General features: G+C 42.8%; 1 protein-coding gene across 1 annotated transcript in view; it reads right to left on the reverse strand.

Moving 5' to 3' along the window:
• Positions 1–23,149, reverse strand: part of LOC142300962 (poly(U)-specific endoribonuclease-like) — a 55,799-nt gene that overhangs the window by 7,211 nt on the left and 25,439 nt on the right. Inside the window, exon 2 of the mRNA XM_075341985.1 lies at positions 12,646–12,745. Within this exon, the coding sequence (XP_075198100.1) occupies positions 12,646–12,745 (100 nt within the window). The remainder of the gene's footprint in view (positions 1–12,645; positions 12,746–23,149) is intronic.

The following is a 23,149-nucleotide window of genomic DNA, read 5'->3' on the forward strand; positions in this document are numbered from 1 at the left end:
TATACATCACCCCCGAGACATATACATCACCCCCGAGACATATACATCACCCCCGAGACATATACATCACCCCCGAGACATATACATCACCCCCGAGACATATACATCACCCCCGAGACATATACATCACCCCCGAGACATATACATCACCCCCGAAATATACATCACCCCCGAGACATATACATCACCCCCGAAATATACATCACCCCCGAGACATATACATCACCCCCGAGAAATATACATCACCCCCGAGACATATACATCACCCCCGAAATATACATCACCCCGAGAAATATACATCACCCCCGAGAAATATACATCACCCCGAGACATATACATCACCCCCGAGACATATACATCACCCCCGAGACATATACATCACCCCGAGAAATATACATCACCACCGAGAAATATACATCACCACCGAGAAATATACATCACCCCCGAGAAATATACATCACCCCCGAGACATATACATCACCCCCGAGACATATACATCACCCCCGAGACATATACATCACCCCCGAGAAATATACATCACCCCCGAAATATACATCACCCCCGAGACATATACATCACCCCCGAAATATATACATCACCCCCGAGAAATATACATCACACCCGAGACATATACATCACCCCCGAAATATACATCACCCCGAGAAATATACATCACCCCCGAGAAATATACATCACCCCGAGACATATACATCACCCCCGAGACATATACATCACCCCCGAGACATATACATCACCCCCGAAACATATACATCACCCCCGAGACATATACATCACCCCGAGAAATATACATCACCCCCGAGACATATACATCACCCCCGAAACATACATCACCCCCGAGAAATATACATCACCCCCGAGAAATATACATCACCCCCGAGAAATATACATCACCCCCGAAACATACATCACCCCCGAGAAATATACATCACCCCCGAGAAATATACATCACCCCCGAGAAATATACATCACCCCCGAGAAATATACATCACCCCCGAGAAATATACATCACCCCCGAGAAATATACATCACCCCCGAGACATATACATCACCCCCGAGAAATATACATCACCCCCGAGACATACATCACCCCCGAGAAATATACATCACCCCCGAGAAATATACATCACCCCCGAGAAATATACATCACCCCCGAGAAATATACATCACCCCCGAGACATATACATCACCCCGAGAAATATACATCACCCCCGAGAAATATACATCACCCCCGAGAAATATACATCACCACCGAGAAATATACATCACCCCCGAGACATATACATCACCCCCGAGACATATACATCACCCCGAGAAATATACATCACCCCCGAGAAATAAACATCACCCCCGAAACATACATCACCCCCGAGAAATATACATCACCCCCGAGAAATATACATCACCCCCGAGAAATATACATCACCCCCGAGACATATACATCACCCCGAGAAATATACATCACCACCGAGAAATATACATCACCCCCGAGACATATACATCACCCCGAGAAATATACATCACCACCGAGAAATATACATCACCCCCGAGACATATACATCACCCCCGAGACATATACATCACCCCCGAGACATATACATCACCCCGAGAAATATACATCACCCCCGAGAAATAAACATCACCCCCGAAACATACATCACCCCCGAGAAATATACATCACCCCCGAGAAATATACATCACCCCCGAGAAATATACATCACCCCCGAGAAATATACATCACCCCCGAGAAATATACATCACCCCCGAGACATATACATCACCCCCGAGACATATACATCACCCCCGAGAAATATACATCACCCCCGAGAAATATACATCACCCCCGAGAAATATACATCACCCCCGAAACATACATCACCACCGAGAAATATACATCACCCGCGAGAAATATACATCACCCCCGAAACATACATCACCACCGAGAAATATACATCACCCGCGAGAAATATACATCACCCCCGAGACATATACATCACCCCCGAGAAATATACATCACCCCCGAGACATATACATCACCCCCGAGACATATACATCACCCCCGAGACATATACATCACCCCCGAGACATATACATCACCCCCGAGACATATACATCACCCCCGAGAAATATACATCACCCCCGAGAAATATACATCACCCCAAGAAATATACATCACCCCCGAGACATATACATCACCCCGAGAAATATACATCACCCCCGAAACATACATCACCCGCGAGAAATATACATCACCCGCGAGAAATATACATCACCCCCGAGACATATACATCACCCCCGAGACATATACATCACCCCCGAGACATATACATCACCCCCGAGAAATATACATCACCCCCGAGAAATATACATCACCCCCGAGAAATATACATCACCCCCGAGACATATACATCACCCCCGAGAAATATACATCACCCCCGAGACATATACATCACCCCCGAGAAATATACATCACCCCCGAGAAATATACATCACCCCCGAGAAATATACATCACCCCCGAGAAATATACATCACCCCCGAAACATACATCACCACCGAGAAATATACATCACCCGCGAGAAATATACATCACCCCCGAAACATACATCACCACCGAGAAATATACATCACCCGCGAGAAATATACATCACCCCCGAGACATATACATCACCCCCGAGAAATATACATCACCCCCGAGACATATACATCACCCCCGAGACATATACATCACCCCCGAGAAATATACATCACCCCCGAGAAATATACATCACCCCCGAGAAATATACATCACCCCCGAGAAATATACATCACCCCCGAGACATATACATCACCCCCGAGAAACATACATCACCCCCGAGAAATATACATCACCCCCGAGACATATACATCACCCCCGAGACATATACATCACCCCCGAGACATATACATCACCCCCGAGAAATACACATCACCCCCGAAATATACATCACCCCCGAGACATATACATCACCCCCGAGAAATATACATCACCCCCGAGAAATATACATCACCCCCGAAATATACATCACCCCCGAGACATATACATCACCCCCGAGACATATACATCACCCCCGAGACATATACATCACCCCCGAGACATATACATCACCCCCGAAATATACATCACCCCCGAAATATACATCACCCCCGAAATATACATCACCCCCGAGACATATACATCACCCCCGAGAAATATACATCACCCCCGAGACATATACATCACCCCCGAAATATACATCACCCCGAGACATATACATCACCCCCGAGACATATACATCACCCCCGAAACATATACATCACCCCCGAGACATATACATCACCCCGAGAAATATACATCACCCCCGAGAAATAAACATCACCCCCGAAACATACATCACCCCCGAGAAATATACATCACCCCCGAGAAATATACATCACCCCCGAGAAATATACATCACCCCCGAGAAATATACATCACCCCCGAGAAATATACATCACCCCCGAGAAATATACATCACCCCCGAGAAATATACATCACCCCCGAGAAATATACATCACCCCCGAGAAATAAACATCACCCCCGAAACATACATCACCCCCGAGAAATATACATCACCCCCGAGAAATATACATCACCCCCGAGAAATATACATCACCCCCGAGACATATACATCACCCCCGAGACATATACATCACCCCCGAGACATATACATCACCCCCGAGACATATACATCACCCCCGAGACATATACATCACCCCCGAGAAATATACATCACCCCCGAGAAATATACATCACCCCCGAGAAATATACATCACCACCGAGAAATATACATCACCCCCGAGACATATACATCACCCCGAGAAATATACATCACCCCCGAGAAATATACATCACCACCGAGAAATATACATCACCCCCGAGACATATACATCACCCCCGAGACATATACATCACCCCCGAAACATACATCACCCCCGAGAAATATACATCACCCCCGAGAAATATACATCACCCCCGAGAAATATACATCACCACCGAGAAATATACATCACCCCCGAGACATATACATCACCCCCGAGACATATACATCACCCCGAGAAATATACATCACCCCCGAGAAATAAACATCACCCCCGAAACATACATCACCCCCGAGAAATATACATCACCCCCGAGAAATATACATCACCCCCGAGAAATATACATCACCCCCGAGAAATATACATCACCCCCGAGAAATATACATCACCCCCGAGAAATATACATCACCCCCGAGAAATATACATCACCCCCGAGAAATATACATCACCCCCGAGAAATATACATCACCCCCGAGACATATACATCACCCCCGAGACATATACATCACCCCCGAGACATATACATCACCCCGAGACATATACATCACCCCCGAGAAATATACATCACCACCGAGAAATATACATCACCACCGAGAAATATACATCACCCGCGAGAAATATACATCACCCCCGAGACATATACATCACCCCCGAGAAATATACATCACCCCCGAGACATATACATCACCCCCGAGACATATACATCACCCCCGAGACATATACATCACCCCCGAGAAATATACATCACCCCCGAGAAATATACATCACCCCCGAGAAATATACATCACCCCAAGAAATATACATCACCCCCGAGACATATACATCACCCCCGAGACATATACATCACCCCCGAGAAATATACATCACCCCAAGAAATATACATCACCCCCGAGACATATACATCACCCCCGAAACATACATCACCACCGAGAAATATACATCACCCGCGAGAAATATACATCACCCCCGAGACATATACATCACCCCCGAGACATATACATCACCCCCGAGAAATATACATCACCCCCGAGAAATATACATCACCCCCGAGAAATATACATCACCCCCGAGAAATATACATCACCCCCGAGAAATATACATCACCCCCGAGAAATATACATCACCCCCGAGACATATACATCACCCCCGAGAAATATACATCACCCCCGAGACATATACATCACCCCCGAGAAATATACATCACCCCCGAGAAATATACATCACCCCCGAAACATACATCACCACCGAGAAATATACATCACCCGCGAGAAATATACATCACCCCCGAAACATACATCACCACCGAGAAATATACATCACCCGCGAGAAATATACATCACCCCCGAGACATATACATCACCCCCGAGAAATATACATCACCCCCGAGACATATACAATCACCCCCGAGACATATACATCACCCCCGAGAAATATACATCACCCCAAGAAATATACATCACCCCCGAGACATATACATCACCCCGAGAAATATACATCACCCCCGAAACATACATCACCACCGAGAAATATACATCACCCCCGAGACATATACATCACCCCCGAGACATATACATCACCCCCGAGACATATACATCACCCCCGAGACATATACATCACCCCCGAGACATATACATCACCCCCGAGACATATACATCACCCCCGAGAAATATACATCACCCCCGAGAAATATATCCTATATTTGTACATAGGGGCAGTATTATAGTAGTTATATTCTTGTACATAGGAGCAGTATTATAGTAGTTATAGTCTTGTACATAGGGGGCAGTATTATAGTAGTTATATTCTTGTATATAGGGGCAGTATTATAGTAGTTATATTCTTGTACATAGGGGCAGTATTATAGTAGTTATATTCTTGTACATAGGAGCAGTATTATAGTAGTTATATTCTTGTACATAGGGGCAGTATTATAGTAGTTATATTCTTGTACATAGGGGCAGTATTATAGTAGTTATATTCTTGTATATAGGGGCAGTATTATAGTAGTTATATTCTTGTATATAGGGAGCAGTATTATAGTAGTTATATTCTTGTATATAGGGGGCAGTATTATAGTAGTTATATTCTTGTACATAGGGGCAGTATTATAGTAGTTATATTCTTGTATATAGGGGACAGTATTATAGTAGTTATATTCTTGTATATAGGGGCAGTATTATAGTAGTTATATTCTTGTATATAGGGGCAGTATTATAGTAGTTATATTCTTGTATATAGGGGCAGTATTATAGTAGTTATATTCTTGTACATAGGGGCAGTATTATAGTAGTTATATTCTTGTATATAGGGAGCAGTATTATAGTAGTTATATTCTTGTATATAGGGGGCAGTATTATAGTAGTTATATTCTTGTACATAGGGGCAGTATTATAGTAGTTATATTCTTGTACATAGGGAGCAGTATTATAGTAGTTATGTTCTTGTACATAGGGAGCAGTATTATAGTAGTTATATTCTTGTACATAGGGGCAGTATTATAGTAGTTATATTCTTGTACATAGGGGCAGTATTATAGTAGTTATATTCTTGTATATAGGGAGCAGTATTATAGTAGTTATATTCTTGTATATAGGGGGCAGTATTATAGTAGTTATATTCTTGTATATAGGGGGCAGTATTATAGTAGTTATATTCTTGTACATAGGGGGCAGTATTATAGTAGTTATATTCTTGTATATAGGGGGCAGTATTATAGTAGTTATATTCTTGTATATAGGGGGCAGTATTATAGTAGTTATATTCTTGTACATAGGGGGCAGTATTATAGTAGTTATATTCCTGTACATAGGAGCAGTATTATAGTAGTTATATTCTTGTACATAGGAGCAGTATTATAGTAGTTATATTCTTGTATATAGGGGCAGTATTATAGTAGTTATATTCTTGTACATAGGGGGGCAGTATTATAGTAGTTATATTCTTGTACATAGGGGGCAGTATTATAGTAGTTATATTCTTGTACATAGGGGGCAGTATTATAGTAGTTATATTCCTGTACATAGGAGCAGTATTATAGTAGTTATATTCTTGTACATAGGAGCAGTATTATAGTAGTTATATTCTTGTATATAGGGGCAGTATTATAGTAGTTATATTCTTGTATATAGGGGCAGTATTATAGTAGTTATATTCTTGTATATAGGGGCAGTATTATAGTAGGTATATTCTTGTACATAGGGGGCAGTATTATAGTAGTTATATTCTTGTATATAGGGGCAGTATTATAGTAGTTATATTCTTGTATATAGGGGCAGTATTCTAGTAGGTATATTCTTGTACATAGGGGGCAGTATTATAGTAGTTATATTCTTGTACATAGGGGGCAGTATTATAGTAGTTATATTCTTGTACATAGGGGACAGTATTATAGTAGTTATATTCTTGTATATAGGGGCAGTATTATAGTAGTTATATTCTTGTACATAGGGGACAGTATTATAGTAGTTATATTCTTGTACATAGGGGCAGTATTATAGTAGTTATATTCTTGTATATAGGGGCAGTATTATAGTAGTTATATTCTTGTATATAGGGGCAGTATTATAGTAGGTATATTCTTGTACATAGGGGGCAGTATTATAGTAGTTATATTCTTGTATATAGGGGCAGTATTATAGTAGTTATATTCTTCTATATAGGGGCAGTATTCTAGTAGGTATATTCTTGTACATAGGGGGCAGTATTATAGTAGTTATATTCTTGTACATAGAAGCAGTATTATAGTAGTTATATTCTTGTACATAGGGGCAGTATTATAGTAGGTATATTCTTGTACATAGGGGGCAGTATTATAGTAGTTATATTCTTGTATATAGGGGCAGTATTATAGTAGTTATATTCTTGTATATAGGGGCAGTATTATAGTAGATATATTCTTGTACATAAGGGGCAGTATTATAGTAGTTATATTCTTGTATATAGGGGCAGTATTATAGTAGTTATATTCTTGTACATAGGGGGCAGTATTATAGTAGTTATATTCTTGTACATAGGGGGCAGTATTATAGTAGTTATATTCTTGTACATAGGGGGCAGTATTATAGTAGTTATATTCTTGTACATAGGGGACAGTATTATAGTAGTTATATTCTTGTACATAGGGGCAGTATTATAGTAGTTATATTCTTGTATATAGGGGCAGTATTATAGTAGTTATATTCTTGTATATAGGGGCAGTATTATAGTAGGTATATTCTTGTACATAGGGGGCAGTATTATAGTAGTTATATTCTTGTATATAGGGGCAGTATTATAGTAGTTATATTCTTGTATATAGGGGCAGTATTCTAGTAGGTATATTCTTGTACATAGGGGGCAGTATTATAGTAGTTATATTCTTGTACATAGAAGCAGTATTATAGTAGTTATATTCTTGTACATAGGGGCAGTATTATAGTAGGTATATTCTTGTACATAGGGGGCAGTATTATAGTAGTTATATTCTTGTATATAGGGGCAGTATTATAGTAGTTATATTCTTGTATATAGGGGCAGTATTATAGTAGATATATTCTTGTACATAAGGGGCAGTATTATAGTAGTTATATTCTTGTATATAGGGGCAGTATTATAGTAGTTATATTCTTGTACATAGGGGGCAGTATTATAGTAGTTATATTCTTGTACATAGGGGGCAGTATTATAGTAGTTATATTCTTGTACATAGGGGGCAGTATTATAGTAGTTATATTCTTGTACATAGAAGCAGTATTATAGTAGTTATATTCTTGTACATAGAAGCAGTATTATAGTAGTTATATTCTTGTACATAGGGGCAGTATTATAGTAGGTATATTCTTGTATATAGGGGCAGTATTATAGTAGTTATATTCTTGTATATAGGGGCAGTATTATAGTAGATATATTCTTGTACATAAGGGGCAGTATTATAGTAGTTATATTCTTGTATATAGGGGCAGTATTATAGTAGTTATATTCTTGTACATAGGGGGCAGTATTATAGTAGTTATATTCTTGTACATAGGGGGCAGTATTATAGTAGTTATATTCTTGTACATAGAAGCAGTATTATAGTAGTTATATTCTTGTACATAGGGGGCAGTATTATAGTAGTTATATTCTTGTACATAGAAGCAGTATTATAGTAGTTATATTCTTGTACATAGGGGCAGTATTATAGTAGGTATATTCTTGTACATAGGGGGCAGTATTATAGTAGTTATATTCTTGTATATAGGGGCAGTATTATAGTAGTTATATTCTTGTATATAGGGGCAGTATTATAGTAGATATATTCTTGTACATAAGGGGCAGTATTATAGTAGTTATATTCTTGTATATAGGGGCAGTATTATAGTAGTTATATTCTTGTATATAGGAGCAGTATTATAGTAGTTATATTCTTTTACATAGGGGGCAGTATTATAGTAGTTATATTCTTGTACATAGGAGCAGTATTATAGCAGTTATATTCTTGTATATAGGGGCAGTATTATAGTAGTTATATTCTTGTATATAGGGGCAGTATTATAGTAGTTATATTCTTGTATATAGGGGCAGTATTATAGTAGTTATATTCTTGTATATAGGAGCAGTACTATAGTAGTTATGTTCTTGTACATAGGGGGCAGTATTATAGTAGTTATATTCTTGTACATAGGGGGCAGTGTTATAGTAGTTATATTCTTGTACATAGGGGGCAGTATTATAGTAGTTATATTCTTGTACATAGGATCAGTATTATAGTAGTTATATTCTTGTACATAGGGGGCAGTATTATAGTAGTTATATTCTTGTACATAGGGGCAGTATTATAGTAGTTATATTCTTGTATATAGGAGCAGTACTATAGTAGTTATGTTCTTGTACATAGGGGGCAGTATTATAGTAGTTATATTCTTGTACATAGGGGGCAGTATTATAGTAGTTATATTCTTGTACATAGGGGGCAGTATTATAGTAGTTATATTCTTGTACATAGGGGGCAGTATTATAGTAGTTATATTCTTGTACATAGGGGGCAGTATTATAGTAGTTATATTGTTGTACATAGGGGCAGTATTATAGTAGTTATATTCTTGTACATAGGGGCAGTATTATAGTAGTTATATTCTTGTACATAGGGGCAGTATTATAGTAGTTATATTCTTGTACATAGGGGCAGTATTATAGTAGTTATATTCTTGTACATAGGGGGCAGTATTATAGTAGTTATATTCTTGTATATAGGGGCAGTATTATAGTAGTTATATTCTTGTACATAGGGGGCAGTATTATAGTAGGTATATTCTTGTACATAGGTGGCAGTATTATAGTAGTTATATTCTTGTACATAGGGGGCAGTATTATGGTAGTTATATTCTTGTATATAGGGGGCAGTACTATAGTAGTTATATTCTTGTATATAGGGGGCAAGTATTATAGTAGTTATATTCTTGTATATAGGGGCAGTATTATAGTAGTTATATTCTTGTACATAGGGGGCAGTATTATAGTAGTTATATTCTTGTATATAGGAGCAGTATTATAGTAGTTATATTCTTGTATATAGGGGCAGTATTCTAGTAGGTATATTCTTGTACATAGGGGGCAGTATTATAGTAGTTATATTCTTGTACATAGGGGCAGTATTATAGTAGTTATATTCTTGTACATAGGAGCAGTATTATAGTAGTTATATTCCTGTACATAGGGGGCAGTCTTATAGTAGTTATGTTCTTGTACATAGGGGGCAGTATTATAGTAGGTATATTCTTGTACATAGGGGGCAGTATTATAGTAGTTATATTCTTGTATATAGGGGCAGTATTATAGTACTTATATTCTTGTATATAGGGGGCAGTACTATAGTAGTTATATTCTTGTATATAGGGGCAGTATTATAGTAGTTATATTCTTGTATATAGGGGGCAGTATTATAGTAGTTATATTCTTGTATATAGGGGGCAGTACTATAGTAGTTATATTCTTGTATATAGGGGGCAGTACTATAGTAGTTATATTCTTGTACATAGGGGGCAGTATTATAGTAGGTATATTCTTGTACATAGGGGGCAGTATTATAGTAGTTATATTCTTGTATATAGGGGCAGTATTATAGTAGTTATATTCTTGTACATAGGGGGCAGTATTATAGTAGGTATATTCTTGTACATAGGTGGCAGTATTATAGTAGTTATATTCTTGTACATAGGGGGCAGTATTATGGTAGTTATATTCTTGTATATAGGGGGCAGTACTATAGTAGTTATATTCTTGTATATAGGGGGCAAGTATTATAGTAGTTATATTCTTGTATATAGGGGCAGTACTATAGTAGTTATATTCTTGTACATAGGGGGCAGTACTATAGTAGTTATATTCTTGTATATAGGGGGCAGTATTATAGTAGTTATATTCTTGTATATAGGGGCAGTACTATAGTAGGTATATTCTTGTACATAGGGGCAGTATTATAGTAGTTATATTCTTGTACATAGGGGGCAGTATTATAGTAGTTATATTCTTGTATATAGGGGGCAGTATTATAGTAGTTATATTCTAGTATATAGGGGCAGTATTATAGTAGTTATATTCTTGTACATAGGGGGCAGTATTATAGTAGTTATATTCTTGTACATAGGGGGCAGTACTATAGTAGTTATATTCTTGTACATAGGGGGCAGTATTATAGTAGGTATATTCTTGTACATAGGTCAGTATTATAGTAGTTATATTCTTGTACATAGGGGGCAGTATTATAGTAGTTATATTCTTGTACATATGTCAGTATTATAGTAGTTATATTCTTGTATATAGGGGGCAGTACTATAGTAGTTATATTCTTGTACATAGGGGCAGTATTATAGTAGTTATATTCTTGTATATAGGGGGCAGTATTATAGTAGTTATATTCTTGTATATAGGGGGCAGTATTATAGTAGTTATATTCTTGTATATAGGGGGCAGTATTATAGTAGTTATATTCTTGTACATAGGGGGCAGTATTATAGTAGTTATATTCTTGTACATAGAGGGCAGTATTATAGTAGTTATATTCTTGTACATAGGGGCAGTATTATAGTAGTTATATTCTTGTACATAGGAGGCAGTATTATAGTAGTTATATTCTTGTATATGAGTAGTATTATAGTAGTTATATTCCTGTACATAGGAAGCAGTATTATAGTAGTTATATTCTTGTATATAGGAGCAGTATTATAGTAGTTATATTCCTGTACATAGGGGCAGTATTATAGCAGTTATATTCTTGTACATAGGGGCAGTATTATAGTAGTTATATTCTTGTACATAGGGGCAGTATTATAGTAGTTATATTCTTGTACATAGGGGCAGTATTATAGTAGTTATATTCTTGTACATAGGGGCAGTATTATAGTAGTTATATTCTTGTACATAGGGGCAGTATTATAGTAGTTATATTCCTGTACACGGGGGCAGTATTATAGTAGTTATATTCTTGTACATAGGGGGCAGTATTATAGCAGTTATATTCCTGTACATAGGGGGCAGTATTATAGCAGTTATATTCCTGTACATAGGGGCAGTATTATAGTAGTTATATTCCTGTACATAGGGGGCAGTATTATAGTAGTTATATTCTTGTACATAGGGGGCAGTATTATAGTAGTTATATTCTTGTACACAGGGGCAGTATTATAGTAGTTATATTCTTGTACATAGGGGCAGTATTATAGCAGTTATATTCCTGTACATAGGGGCAGTATTATAGTAGTTATATTCCTGTACATAGGGGCGGTATTATTGCAGTTGCTTTCTTGTACAGTTACCTGCAGGGAGATGCGGTAATCTTTCCCGGGACACATGCGGTTCTCGTCGGCGTCCCAGAGCTGATTGAACAGTTTCGATAGCTCGTGATTTAGGTTTCCTCTGTGAAGAACAGGAGTTGGGTGAACGTCGCTCAGTTTTGGGGACAGAAATATTATTACTGATCTCTTTGTGTTTTTTTCTTTTTGATGTTTAATAAATCGGGTTTTTTTTTATTATTTCAGTTGCTTTTCAGCCTTTTCTTCTTTTCTCAGGATTTCGGGTTTTTTTTGTAGCCCTCGACTCATTTTCTTATCTATCTTGTGATGCTGAGAACAGTTGGGACTCGCAGGGGAGGGGGAGGGGCGGGGGGGGGGGCTGATCTGCAGAGCTAACAATCTCACAGTGATAAAGGCTTTGTCTGGCGGTATGTGATAGCGGTGTGCGCCGACAGGCAGGATAAGCGGGATTTCTTCTATTACATTCCCTTTGTGTGACATTGCTGTAGATACATTTCGGGGGAAAAAGGGAGAGGAGGACTGTGCAGAGAGGAAAAAAGGAGAGGAGGACTGTGGAGAGGGAGAAAAGGGAGAGGAGGACTGTGGTGAGGGGAAAAAGGGAGAGGAGGACTGTGGAGAGGGGGAAAAGGGAGAGGAGGACTGTGGAGAGGGGGAAAAGGGAGAAGAGGACTGTGGAGAGGGGGAAAAGGGAGAGGAGGACTGTGGAGAGGGGGAAAAGGGAGAGGAGGACTGTGGAGAGGGGAAAAAGGGAAAGGAGAACTGTGCAGAGAGGAAAAAGGGAGAGGAGGACTGTGGAGAGGGGGAAAAGGGAGAGGAGGACTGTGGTGAGGGGAAAAAGGGAGAGGAGGACTGTGGAGAGGGGGAAAAGGGAGAGGAGGACTGTGGTGAGGGGGAAAAGGGAGAGGAGGACTGTGGAGAGAGGAAAAAGGGAGAGGAGGACTGTGCAGAGAGGAAAAAAGGAGAGGAGGACTGTGGAGAGGGGGAAAAGGGAGAGGAGGACTGTGGTGAGGGGAAAAAGGGAGAGGAGGACTGTGGTGAGGGGAAAAAGGGAGAGGAGGACTGTGCAGAGAGGAAAAAGGGAGAGGAGGACTGTGGTGAGGGGAAAAAGGGAGAGGAGGACTGTGGTGAGGGGAAAAAGGGAGAGGAGGACTGTGCAGAGAGGAAAAAGGGAGAGGAGGACTGTGGTGAGGGGAGAAATGGAGAGGAGGACTGTGGAGAGGGGAAAAAGGGAAAGGAGAACTGTGCAGAGAGGAAAAAGGGAGAGGAGGACTGTGGTGAGGGGGGAAAAGGGAGAGGAGGACTGTGGAGAGGGGAAAAAGGGAGAGGAGGACTGTGCAGAGAGGAAAAAGGGAGAGGAGGACTGTTGTGAGGGGGGAAAAGGGAGAGGAGGACTGTGGAGAGGGGAAAAAGGGAAAGGAGAACTGTGCAGAGAGGAAAAAGGGAGAGGAGGACTGTGGTGAGGGGGGAAAAGGGAGAGGAGGACTGTGGAGAGGGGAAAAAGGGAGAGGAGGACTGTGCAGAGAGGAAATAGGGAGAGGAGGACTGTGGTGAGGGGGGAAAAGGGAGAGGAGGACTGTGGAGAGGGGAAAAAGGGAGAGGAGGACTGTGCAGAGAGGAAAAAAGGAGAGGAGGACTGTGGAGAGGGGGAAAAGGGAGAGGAGGACTGTGGTGAGGGGAAAAAGGGAGAGGAGGACTGTGGTGAGGGGAAAAAGGGAGAGGAGGACTGTGCAGAGAGGAAAAAGGGAGAGGAGGACTGTGGTGAGGGGAAAAAGGGAGAGGAGGACTGTGGTGAGGGGAAAAAGGGAGAGGAGGACTGTGCAGAGAGGAAAAAGGGAGAGGAGGACTGTGGTGAGGGGAGAAATGGAGAGGAGGACTGTGGAGAGGGGAAAAAGGGAAAGGAGAACTGTGCAGAGAGGAAAAAGGGAGAGGAGGACTGTGGTGAGGGGGGAAAAGGGAGAGGAGGACTGTGGAGAGGGGAAAAAGGGAGAGGAGGACTGTGCAGAGAGGAAAAAGGGAGAGGAGGACTGTGGTGAGGGGGGAAAAGGGAGAGGAGGACTGTGGAGAGGGGAAAAAGGGAAAGGAGAACTGTGCAGAGAGGAAAAAGGGAGAGGAGGACTGTGGTGAGGGGGGAAAAGGGAGAGGAGGACTGTGGAGAGGGGAAAAAGGGAAAGGAGGACTGTGGTGAGGGGGAAAAGTGAGAGGAGGACTGTGGTGAGGGGGGAAAAGTGAGAGGAGGACTGTGGTGAGGGGGGAAAAGGGAGAGGAGGACTGTGGAGAGGGGAAAAAGGGAGAGGAGGACTGTGCAGAGAGGAAAAAGGGAGAGGAGGACTGTGGTGAGGGGGGAAAAGGGAGAGGAGGACTGTGGAGAGGGGAAAAAGGGAGAGGAGGACTGTGCAGAGAGGAAAAAGGGAGAGGAGAACTGTGGAGAGGGGAAAAAGGGAGAGGAGAACTGTGCAGAGAGGAAAAAGGGAGAGGAGGACTGTGGTGAGGGGGGAAAAGGGAGAGGAGGACTGTGGAGAGGGGAAAAAGGGAGAGGAGGACTGTGCAGAAAGGAAAAAGGGAGAGGAGGACTGTGGTGAGGGGGAAAAAGGGAGAGGAGGACTGTGGAGAGGGGAAAAAGGGAGAGGAGGACTGTGGAGAGGGGAAAAAGGGAGAGGAGAACTGTGGAGAGGGGAAAAAGGGAGAGGAGGACTGTGGAGAGGGGAAAAAGGGAGAGGAGGACTGTGGTGAGGGGAAAAAGGGAGAGGAAAACTGTGGAGAGGGGAAAAAGGGAGAGGAGGACTGTGGAGAAGGGAAAAAGGGAGAGGAGGACTGTGGAGAGGGGAAAAAGGGAGAGGAGGACTGTGGTGAGGGGAAAAAGGGAGAGGAGAACTGTGGAGAGGGGAAAAAGGGAGAGGAGGACTGTGGAGAGGGGAAAAAGGGAGAGGAGGACTGTGGAGAGGGGAAAAAGGGAGAGGAGGACTGTGGAGAGGGGGAAAAGGGAGAGGAGGACTGTGGTGAGGGGGGAAAAGGGAGAGGAGGACTGTGGTGAGGGGGAAAAAGGGAGAGGAGGACTGTGGTGAGGGGAAAAAGGGAGAGGAGGACTGTGGAGAGAGGAAAAAGGGAGAGGAGGACTGTGGTGAGGGGGAAAAGGGAGAGGAGGACTGTGGTGAGGGGAAAAAGGGAGAGGAGGACTGTGGTGAGGGGAAAAAGGGAGAGGAGGACTGTGGTGAGGGGGAAAAGGGAGAGGAGGACTGTGCAGAGAGGAAAAAGGGAGAGGAGGACTGTGGTGAGGGGGAAAAGGGAGAGGAGGACTGTGGTGAGGGGGAAAAGGGAGAGGAGGACTGTGGTGAGGGGGAAAAGGGAGAGGAGGACTGTGGTGAGGGGAAAAAAGGGAGAGGAGGACTGTGGTGAGGGGGAAAAGGGAGAGGAGGACTGTGGAGAGGGGAAAAAGGGAGAGGAGGACTGTGGTGAGGGAAAAAAGGGAGAGGAGAACTGTGGAGAGGGGAAAAAGGGAGAGGAGGACTGTGGAGAGGGGAAAAAGGGAGAAGAGGACTGTGGAGAGGGGAAAAAGGGAGAGGAGGACTGTGGAGAGGGGAAAAAGGGAGAGGAGGACTGTGGTGAGGGGGAAAAGGGAGAGGAGGACTGTGGAGAGGGGAAAAAGGGAGAGGAGGACTGTGGTGAGGGGAAAAAGGGAGAGGAGAACTGTGGAGAGGGGAAAAAGGGAGAGGAGGACTGTGGAGAGGGGAAAAAGGGAGAGGAGGACTGTGGAGAGGGGAAAAAGGGAGAGGAGGACTGTGGAGAGGGGAAAAAGGGAGAGGAGGACTGTGGTGAGGGGAAAAGGAAGGGAAGTGATGGCCGACACCCAGGTGAGGGGAGAAGATACAGATAACCAAAGCGTGAAGGACGGATCTGATGAAGGCCTGGACACCCAGCTGCTGACCTGACCTGGAGGGGATCATGGTAGTGCGGCCTTCATGAGAAGCTGCAATGTTACCGGCGTTCACTGTCTGAATGGGGCTTATCCAAACAGCCGAGCAGACATAAGTCACCAATATGGCGCTACAGGGGCAGATGGAGGATGGGAATAATCCTTGGGGACATTGGGCTTCATAACAATGAATTCACCCAGTAGGGACGTAACGTGCGCAGTCAGTGTTATCATGGGGACACTTAACCTCATAAGAACTAATTACAATCCAGCTTTTATATTTCTTTATATTTCTGGACCAGGTAAATAAGTTGACAAAAGAAATTTGTCTGGTGTGTATGAGGCCCATAATGTGCTACATTACAGAGACGGGAAGTGTTGTCATAGGACGCCATCAACAATGCAATAAAACGTTCTCCTATAAGAAGTCAAAAGAAACCGTCCTCCTGACTGCTGAAGCGACAGATCATGTGACAGGACGGTCGGGAGGGGCACTATTATTTAGAGACAATGTAGGAGTGGCAGAAACCCACAAAACCGCAGCGCAGCCACCTCCACGTCACCTGCCCCCAGCTGCTCTGCACCGCTCTGCACTGGCGGAGTCCAAACTACTCGCGGTCACTAACACCCCATATAAACACGCAGAACCGGTTCTGTGATATCTGAGGCCCGAGGTCACGAATTCTCACAGGAAAAAGAGAACCTGGAAAATCAGCAAAACCAGAGGCGGAAAAATACACATAACCCCTGCTGCGAGAGGAAAGACACAGGGCTCCCCTAGCAGTGGCTGTATAAATCTGTATGTAGTGAGCTCCCTCTAGTGGTGGCTGTATAAATCTGTATGTAGTGAGCTCCCTCTAGTGGTGTCTGTATAAATCTGTATGTAATGAGCGCCCTCTAGTGGTGGCTGTATAATATGTATGTAGTGAGCTCCCTCTAGTGGTGGCTGTATAAATCTGTATGTAGTGACCTCCCTCTAGTGGTGGCTGTATAAATCTGTATGTAGTGAGCTCCCTCTAGTGGTGACTGTATAAATCTGTATGTAGTGAGCTCCCTCTAGTGGTGGCTGTATAAATCTGTATGTAGTGAGCTCCCTCTAGTGGTGGCTGTGTAAATCTGTATGTAGTGAGCTCCCTCTAGTGGTGGCTGTGTAAATCTGTATGTAGTGAGCTCCCTCTAGTGGTGGCTGTGTAAATCTGTATGTAGTGAGCTCCCTCTAGTGGTGGCAGTATAAATCTGTATGTAGTGAGCTCCCTCTAGTGGTGACTGTATAAATCTGTATATAGTGAGCTCCCTCTAGTTGTGACTGTATAATCTGTATGTAGTGACCTCCCTCTAGTGGTGGCTGTATAATCTGTATGTAGTGATCTCCCTCTAGTGGTGGCTGTATAAATCTGTATGTAGTGACCTCCCTCTAGTGGTGGCTGTATAAATCTGTATGTAGTGAGCTCCCTCTAGTGGTGGCTGTATAATCTGTATGTAGTGAGCTCCCTCTAGTGGTAACTGTATAAATCTGTATGTAGTGAGCTCCCGCTAGTGGTGACTGTATAATCTGTATGTAGTGAGCTCCCTCTAGTGGTGACTGTATAATCTGTATGTAGTGAGCTCCCTCTAGTGGTGGCTGTATAAATCTGTATGTAGTGAGCTCCCTCTAGTGGTGACTGTATAAATCTGTATGTAGTGACCTCCCTCTAGTGGTGGCTGTATAAATCTGTATATAGTGAGCTCCCTCTAGAGGTGACTGTATAAATCTGTATGTAGTGAGCTCCCTCTAGTGATGGCTGTATAAATCTGTATGTAGTGAGCTCCCTCTAGTGGTGGCTGTATAAATCTGTATGTAGTGACCTCCCTCTAGTGGTGGCTGTATAAATCTGTATGTAGTGAGCTCCCTCTAGTGGTGGCTGTGTAAATCTGTATGTAGTGAGCTCCCTCTAGTGGTGGCTGTGTAAATCTGTATGTAGTGAGCTCCCTCTAGTGGTGGCTGTGTAAATCTGTATGTAGTGAGCTCCCTCTAGTGGTGGCAGTATAAATCTGTATGTAGTGAGCTCCCTCTAGTGGTGACTGTAAAAATCTGTATATAGTGAGCTCCCTCTAGTTGTGACTGTATAATCTGTATGTAGTGACCTCCCTCTAGTGGTGGCTGTATAATCTGTATGTAGTGATCTCCCTCTAGTGGTGGCTGTATAAATCTGTATGTAGTGACCTCCCTCTAGTGGTGGCTGTATAAATCTGTATGTAGTGAGCTCCCTCTAGTGGTGGCTGTATAATCTGTATGTAGTGAGCTCCCTCTAGTGGTAACTGTATAAATCTGTATGTAGTGAGCTCCCGCTAGTGGTGACTGTATAATCTGTATGTAGTGAGCTCCCTCTAGTGGTGACTGTATAATCTGTATGTAGTGAGCTCCCTCTAGTGGTGGCTGTATAAATCTGTATGTAGTGAGCTCCCTCTAGTGGTGACTGTATAAATCTGTATGTAGTGACCTCCCTCTAGTGGTGGCTGTATAAATCTGTATATAGTGAGCTCCCTCTAGAGGTGACTGTATAAATCTGTATGTAGTGAGCTCCCTCTAGTGATGGCTGTATAAATCTGTATGTAGTGAGCTCCCTCTAGTGGTGGCTGTATAAATCTGTATGTAGTGAGCTCCCTCTAGTGGTGGCTGTATAAATCTGTATGTAGTGACCTCCCTCTAGTGGTGGCTGTATAATCTGTATGTAGTGATCTCCCTCTAGTGGTGGCTGTATAATCTGTATGTAGTGACCTCCCTCTAGTGGTGGCTGTATAATCTGTATGTAGTGAGCTCCCTCTAGTGGTGGCTGTATAAATCTGTATGTAGTGACTTCCCTCTAGTGGTGGCTGTATAATCTGTATGTAGTGAGCTCCCTCTAGTGGTGGCTGTATAAATCTGTATGTAGTGAGCTCCCTCTAGTGGGGGCTGTATAATCTGTATGTAGTGAGCTCCCTCTAGTGATGGCTGTATAATCTGTATGTAGTGAGCTCCCTCTAGTGGTGACTGTATAAATCTGTATGTAGTGAGTTCCTCCTAGTGGTGGCTGTATAAATCTGTATGTAGTGAGCTCCCTCTAGTGGTGGCTGTATAATCTGTATGTAGTGAGCTCCCTCTAGTGCTGGTTGTATAAATCTGTATGTAGTGAGCTCCCTCTAGTGGAGGCTTTATAATCTGTATGTAGTGAGCTCCCTCTAGTGCTGGCTGTATAAATCTGTATGTAGTGAGCTCCCTCTAGTGGTGGCTGTATAATCTGTATGTAATGAGCTCCCTCTAGTGGTGGTTGTATAAATCTGTATGTAGTGAGCTACCTCTAGTGGTGGCTGTATAAATCTGTATGTAGTGAGCTCCCTCTAGTGGTGGCTGTATAAATCTGTATGTAGTGAGCTCCCTCTAGTGGTGGCTGTATAATCTGTATGTAGTGAGCTCCCTCTAGTGGTGACTGTATAAATTTGTATGTAGTGAGCTCCCTCTAGTGGTGGCTGTATAAATCTGTATGTAGTGAGCTCCCTCTAGTGGTGGCTGTATAATCTGTATGTAGTGAGCTCCCTCTAGTGCTGGCTGTATAAATCTGTATGTAGTGAGCTCCCTCTAGTGGAGGCTTTATAATCTGTATGTAGTGAGCTCCCTCTAGTGCTGGCTGTATAAATCTGTATGTAGTGAGCTCCCTCTAGTGCTGGCTGTATAAATCTGTATGTAGTGAGCTCCCTCTAGTGGTGGCTGTATAAATCTGTATGTAGTGAGCTCCCTCTAGTGGTGGCTGTATAATCTGTATGTAGTGAGCTCCCTCTAGTGGTGGCTGTATAAATCTGTATGTAGTGAGCTCCCTCTAGTGGTGGCTGTATAATCTGTATGTAGTGAGCTCCCCCTAGTGGTGGCTGTATAATCTGTATGTAGTGACCTCCCTCTAGTGGTGGCTGTATAAATCTGTATGTAGTGAGCTCCCTCTAGTGGTGGCTGTATAATCTGTATGTAGTGAGCTCCCTCTAGTGGTAACTGTATAAATCTGTATGTAGTGAGCTCCCGCTAGTGGTGACTGTATAATCTGTATGTAGTGAGCTCCCTCTAGTGGTGACTGTATAATCTGTATGTAGTGAGCTCCCTCTAGTGGTGGCTGTATAAATCTGTATGTAGTGAGCTCCCTCTAGTGGTGACTGTATAAATCTGTATATAGTGAGCTCCCTCTAGTGGTGACTGTATAATCTGTATGTAGTGAGCTCCCTCTAGTGGTGACTGTATAAATCTGTATGTAGTGACCTCCCTCTAGTGGTGGCTGTATAAATCTGTATATAGTGAGCTCCCTCTAGAGGTGACTGTATAAATCTGTATGTAGTGAGCTCCCTCTAGTGATGGCTGTATAAATCTGTATGTAGTGAGCTCCCTCTAGTGGTGGCTGTATAAATCTGTATGTAGTGAGCTCCCTCTAGTGGTGGCTGTATAAATCTGTATGTAGTGACCTCCCTCTAGTGGTGGCTGTATAATCTGTATGTAGTGATCTCCCTCTAGTGGTGGCTGTATAATCTGTATGTAGTGACCTCCCTCTAGTGGTGGCTGTATAATCTGTATGTAGTGAGCTCCCTCTAGTGGTGGCTGTATAAATCTGTATGTAGTGACTTCCCTCTAGTGGTGGCTGTATAATATGTATGAAGTGAGCTCCCTCTAGTGGTGGCTGTATAAATCTGTATGTAGTGAGCTCCCTCTAGTGGGGGCTGTATAATCTGTATGTAGTGAGCTCCCTCTAGTGATGGCTGTATAATCTGTATGTAGTGAGCTCCCTCTAGTGGTGACTGTATAAATCTGTATGTAGTGAGTTCCTCCTAGTGGTGGCTGTATAAATCTGTATGTAGTGAGCTCCCTCTAGTGGTGGCTGTATAATCTGTATGTAGTGAGCTCCCTCTAGTGCTGGCTGTATAATCTGTATGTAGTGACCTCCCTCTAGTGGTGGCTGTATAATCTGTATGTAGTGAGCTCCCTCTAGTGGTGGCTGTATAAATCTGTATGTAGTGACTTCCCTCTAGTGGTGGCTGTATAATATGTATGAAGTGAGCTCCCTCTAGTGGTGGCTGTATAAATCTGTATGTAGTGAGCTCCCTCTAGTGGGGGCTGTATAATCTGTATGTAGTGAGCTCCCTCTAGTGATGGCTGTATAATCTGTATGTAGTGAGCTCCCTCTAGTGGTGACTGTATAAATCTGTATGTAGTGAGTTCCTCCTAGTGGTGGCTGTATAAATCTGTATGTAGTGAGCTCCCTCTAGTGGTGGCTGTATAATCTGTATGTAGTGAGCTCCCTCTAGTGCTGGCTGTATAAATCTGTATGTAGTGAGCTCCCTCTAGTGGAGGCTTTATAATCTGTATGTAGTGAGCTCCCTCTAGTGCTGGCTGTATAAATCTGTATGTAGTGAGCTCCCTCTAGTGGTGGCTGTATAATCTGTATGTAATGAGCTCCCTCTAGTAGTGGTTGTATAAATCTGTATGTAGTGAGCTCCCTCTAGTGGTGGCTGTATAAATCTGTATGTAGTGAGCTCCCTCTAGTGGTGGCTGTATAAATCTGTATGTAGTGAGCTCCCTCTAGTGGTGGCTGTATAATCTGTATGTAGTGAGCTCCCTCTAGTGGTGACTGTATAAATTTGTATGTAGTGAGCTCCCTCTAGTGGTGGCTGTATAAATCTGTATGTAGTGAGCTCCCTCTAGTGGTGGCTGTATAATCTGTATGTAGTGAGCTCCCTCTAGTGCTGGCTGTATAAATCTGTATGTAGTGAGCTGCCTCTAGTGGAGGCTTTATAATCTGTATGTAGTGAGCTCCCTCTAGTGCTGGCTGTATAAATCTGTATGTAGTGAGCTCCCTCTAGTGCTGGCTGTATAAATCTGTATGTAGTGAGCTCCCTCTAGTGGTGGCTGTATAAATCTGTATGTAGTGAGCTCCCTCTAGTGGTGGCTGTATAATCTGTATGTAGTGAGCTCCCTCTAGTGGTGGCTGTATAAATCTGTATGTAGTGAGCTCCCTCTAGTGGTGGCTGTATAATCTGTATGTAGTGAGCTCCCCCTAGTGGTGGCTGTATAATCTGTATGTAGTGAGCTCCCCCTAGTGGTGGCGGTATAAATCTGTATGTAGTGAGCTCCCTCTAGTGGTGGCTGTATAATCTGTATGTAGTGAGCTCCCTCTAGTGGTGACTGTATAAATTTGTATGTAGTGAGCTCCCTCTAGTGGTGGCTGTATAAATCTGTATGTAGTGAGCTCCCTCTAGTGGTGGCTGTATAATCTGTATGTAGTGAGCTCCCCCTAGTGGTGGCGGTATAAATCTGTATGTAGTGAGCTCCCTCTAGTGGTGGCTGTATAAATCTGTATGTAGTGAGCTCCCTCTAGTGGTGACTGTATAATCTGTATGTAGTGAGCTCCCTCTAGTGGTGACTGTATAAATTTGTATGTAGTGAGCTCCCTCTAATGGTGGCTGTATAAATCTGTATGTAGTGAGCTCCCTCTAGTGGTGGCTGTATAATCTGTATGTAGTGAGCTCCCTCTAGTGCTGGCTGTATAAATCTGTATGTAGTGAGCTCCCTCTAGTGGAGGCTTTATAATCTGTATGTAGTGAGCT

Source organism: Anomaloglossus baeobatrachus, chromosome 4, assembly GCF_048569485.1.
Source record: "Anomaloglossus baeobatrachus isolate aAnoBae1 chromosome 4, aAnoBae1.hap1, whole genome shotgun sequence".
In the NCBI taxonomy this organism is placed as follows: Eukaryota; Metazoa; Chordata; class Amphibia; order Anura; family Aromobatidae; genus Anomaloglossus; species Anomaloglossus baeobatrachus.